Source organism: Thermobia domestica, chromosome 7, assembly GCF_964235325.1.
Source record: "Thermobia domestica chromosome 7, izTheDome1.hap1.1, whole genome shotgun sequence".
In the NCBI taxonomy this organism is placed as follows: Eukaryota; Metazoa; Arthropoda; class Insecta; order Zygentoma; family Lepismatidae; genus Thermobia; species Thermobia domestica.
In genome coordinates this window covers 115094910-115097023 of record NC_137460.1, presented here as the reverse complement: position 1 = coordinate 115097023, position 2114 = coordinate 115094910, and the positions used below count along the sequence as shown (strand labels likewise).

Below are 2114 nucleotides of genomic sequence, written 5' to 3'. Positions count from 1 at the left end.
GCCTTAATCATCATCTCCCTTAGCCTACAGGGCCTATACGTGGGATGTTAAACTGAAATATTTCATTTCATTCCTGTTTTTGTTTGTTCACAAACATGTAGGTATGCTAATATCATTTCATATCTTCGTAAACCATCAAAATAAACTACAATAAGAATTTCATTTAAAAAAATACTCTTTAGCAAATAAAGAGGTTATCTTCAAACGTTCTCAATGTATGTTAAACAAAACATATTACGCGGATGCTCTCTCTCTCTCTCTCTCGCTATGTGAGTTTACATAACCAAACACAAAAGATAAAAAAAAAAAAAAACGAAAACATACTATTGACTTCCTGCTAATGTCCTTTCGCATTGTTCCTAGGGGCATAAAAAAATGGTTATCATGTGACTTCCTGTCAAGGTCGACCAGAAGGTTTAGGTCCAGAATACTTTTTTTCTGTCTTCCTTTTTTTTTCTTTATTTCTTTTCTTGAATGCAGATTCCTCAATCATGAAACGAAAAACATCCATAGAGGTGCATGACTTCAAAATAAGTTACAGTGATAGTTCTTTAGGTGATTAGTGCGTTAGCTTGTCACTGTGATAAGTGATTTTGGTTTATCTATATTTACAAAGAAGCTCTAATAAGAGGTACGATACGAATAGACTTAAACGTTACAGAAGAACTGACGAAACTGTGATGTGTGAACGAATCATGCGCTATGATGATTAATCGTTACTAAGTTCATGTTGCCTGTGTTTTATTGCAACTCAAGGTCCTATTCATTTCAGTTTTCATGAGCGCACACACGAAAGCGAAGACACGGGTGAGAAATGTAACCATAACACAACATAAACAGAACCAGATCCGTGATTCACAGCTGAAATAACCCCGCCTACCAAGCAAATTATAGTTTCTGTCGATTCACAAGTTGTTCTGTGCGTTACATATAACTATGCGGATACATTCACTGTTTTGTTTACGGCGTTTTCAAGTTGGAACTTGTGTCAATGACTCTTAGATTAGTGAATATTAGTACTATAGAATATCATCCTTACCTCTTTGTTTACTTATTTTGATAACATAATCTTGTACTTTCTCTCTACGGTGCGACTGCTTTGTGTACTGTGCCTTCAGAAACGAGAAGGGGAAAAAAAATGGAAACTAAAACAGGAAATATTAGCAGTTTAAGATTGAGTTTCAGTGAGTTACATTACAGCGTACCGATCAAAAAATCAGGTAAGTTGTCAATTTCTGTACTTTACAAGGAATTATAGTAAAATAACATTTAGTTTGTCTATTAAACTACTACCAATTTTATCTCTACCACTTTCAACTTTCGTTTTTCTTTCTTTCTTTTTTTTAATATATACTAATGTCTGTTGTTGATTAACTGGTGTGATTACTTGCTACCAAGAGGCGTTTTTATTGGTTGTCGTATAGGATCAATAAACTTCAAGATACTATGAGATTATTTCGGGGATTTCCCAACTACCCTATACAGGGCTGTAGTCAGATATTGAGGTTTGATCGGCCACGAGGATATGGTTCTCAATATGTGCATGCGGTAGAGTCACCAGAAACATAGACATACATGTTCTTGACTAAATGTGGACTCTGCAACCGGACAAATGACTGGTGTGCCCTCTCCTTTAGGAGACCGCACATTGACCAGAGACGAAACAGCTAAGCCGGGCCAGAGGGAGACAGAACAGGATGCGGAGAGAGAGAGGCTGGGTGCATTGACCATGTGTTACAATCAAAACGTTGGGAGTCGTTAGATGCTAGACTGAATATACGGTATGAAGATTCGTGGCATTGCTCACAGCAGTGGCGGCTGGTACTATATGTTGCATGGTTGTGCAACCGGATATTTCTTTAATACTAAAGATATTTTTAAGTATTAAAGTAGTGTATCAGTAAAAAATAAACCTTTGCTCTTGAGCGCAAAACAGTATTGATGCATTTCTAAAAAAAATAATTTAAAAAACTGAAAGAAAGAGAGTGATATACAAATCCAGTGGCAGCAAGCGTTGCCACTGGAAGCAGTAACATTGAGCATATGGCAGCGAGCCCCTATCTCTTAACATGAGGAAGTGGATTTATTCTTGCATCGCTGCTATCCTCCCGTAT

General features: G+C 36.8%; 1 protein-coding gene across 1 annotated transcript in view; it reads left to right on the top strand.

The window, feature by feature from the left end:
* Positions 1 to 487: 487 nt before the first annotated feature.
* Positions 488 to 2114, top strand: part of LOC145690365 (ATP-binding cassette sub-family G member 1-like) — a 127713-nt gene continuing 126086 nt past the window's right edge. The window contains exon 1 of the mRNA XM_081765191.1: positions 488 to 1220. Coding sequence (XP_081621317.1) covers positions 1139 to 1220 — 82 coding nt within the window. The 5' untranslated portion in view covers positions 488 to 1138. The remainder of the gene's footprint in view (positions 1221 to 2114) is intronic.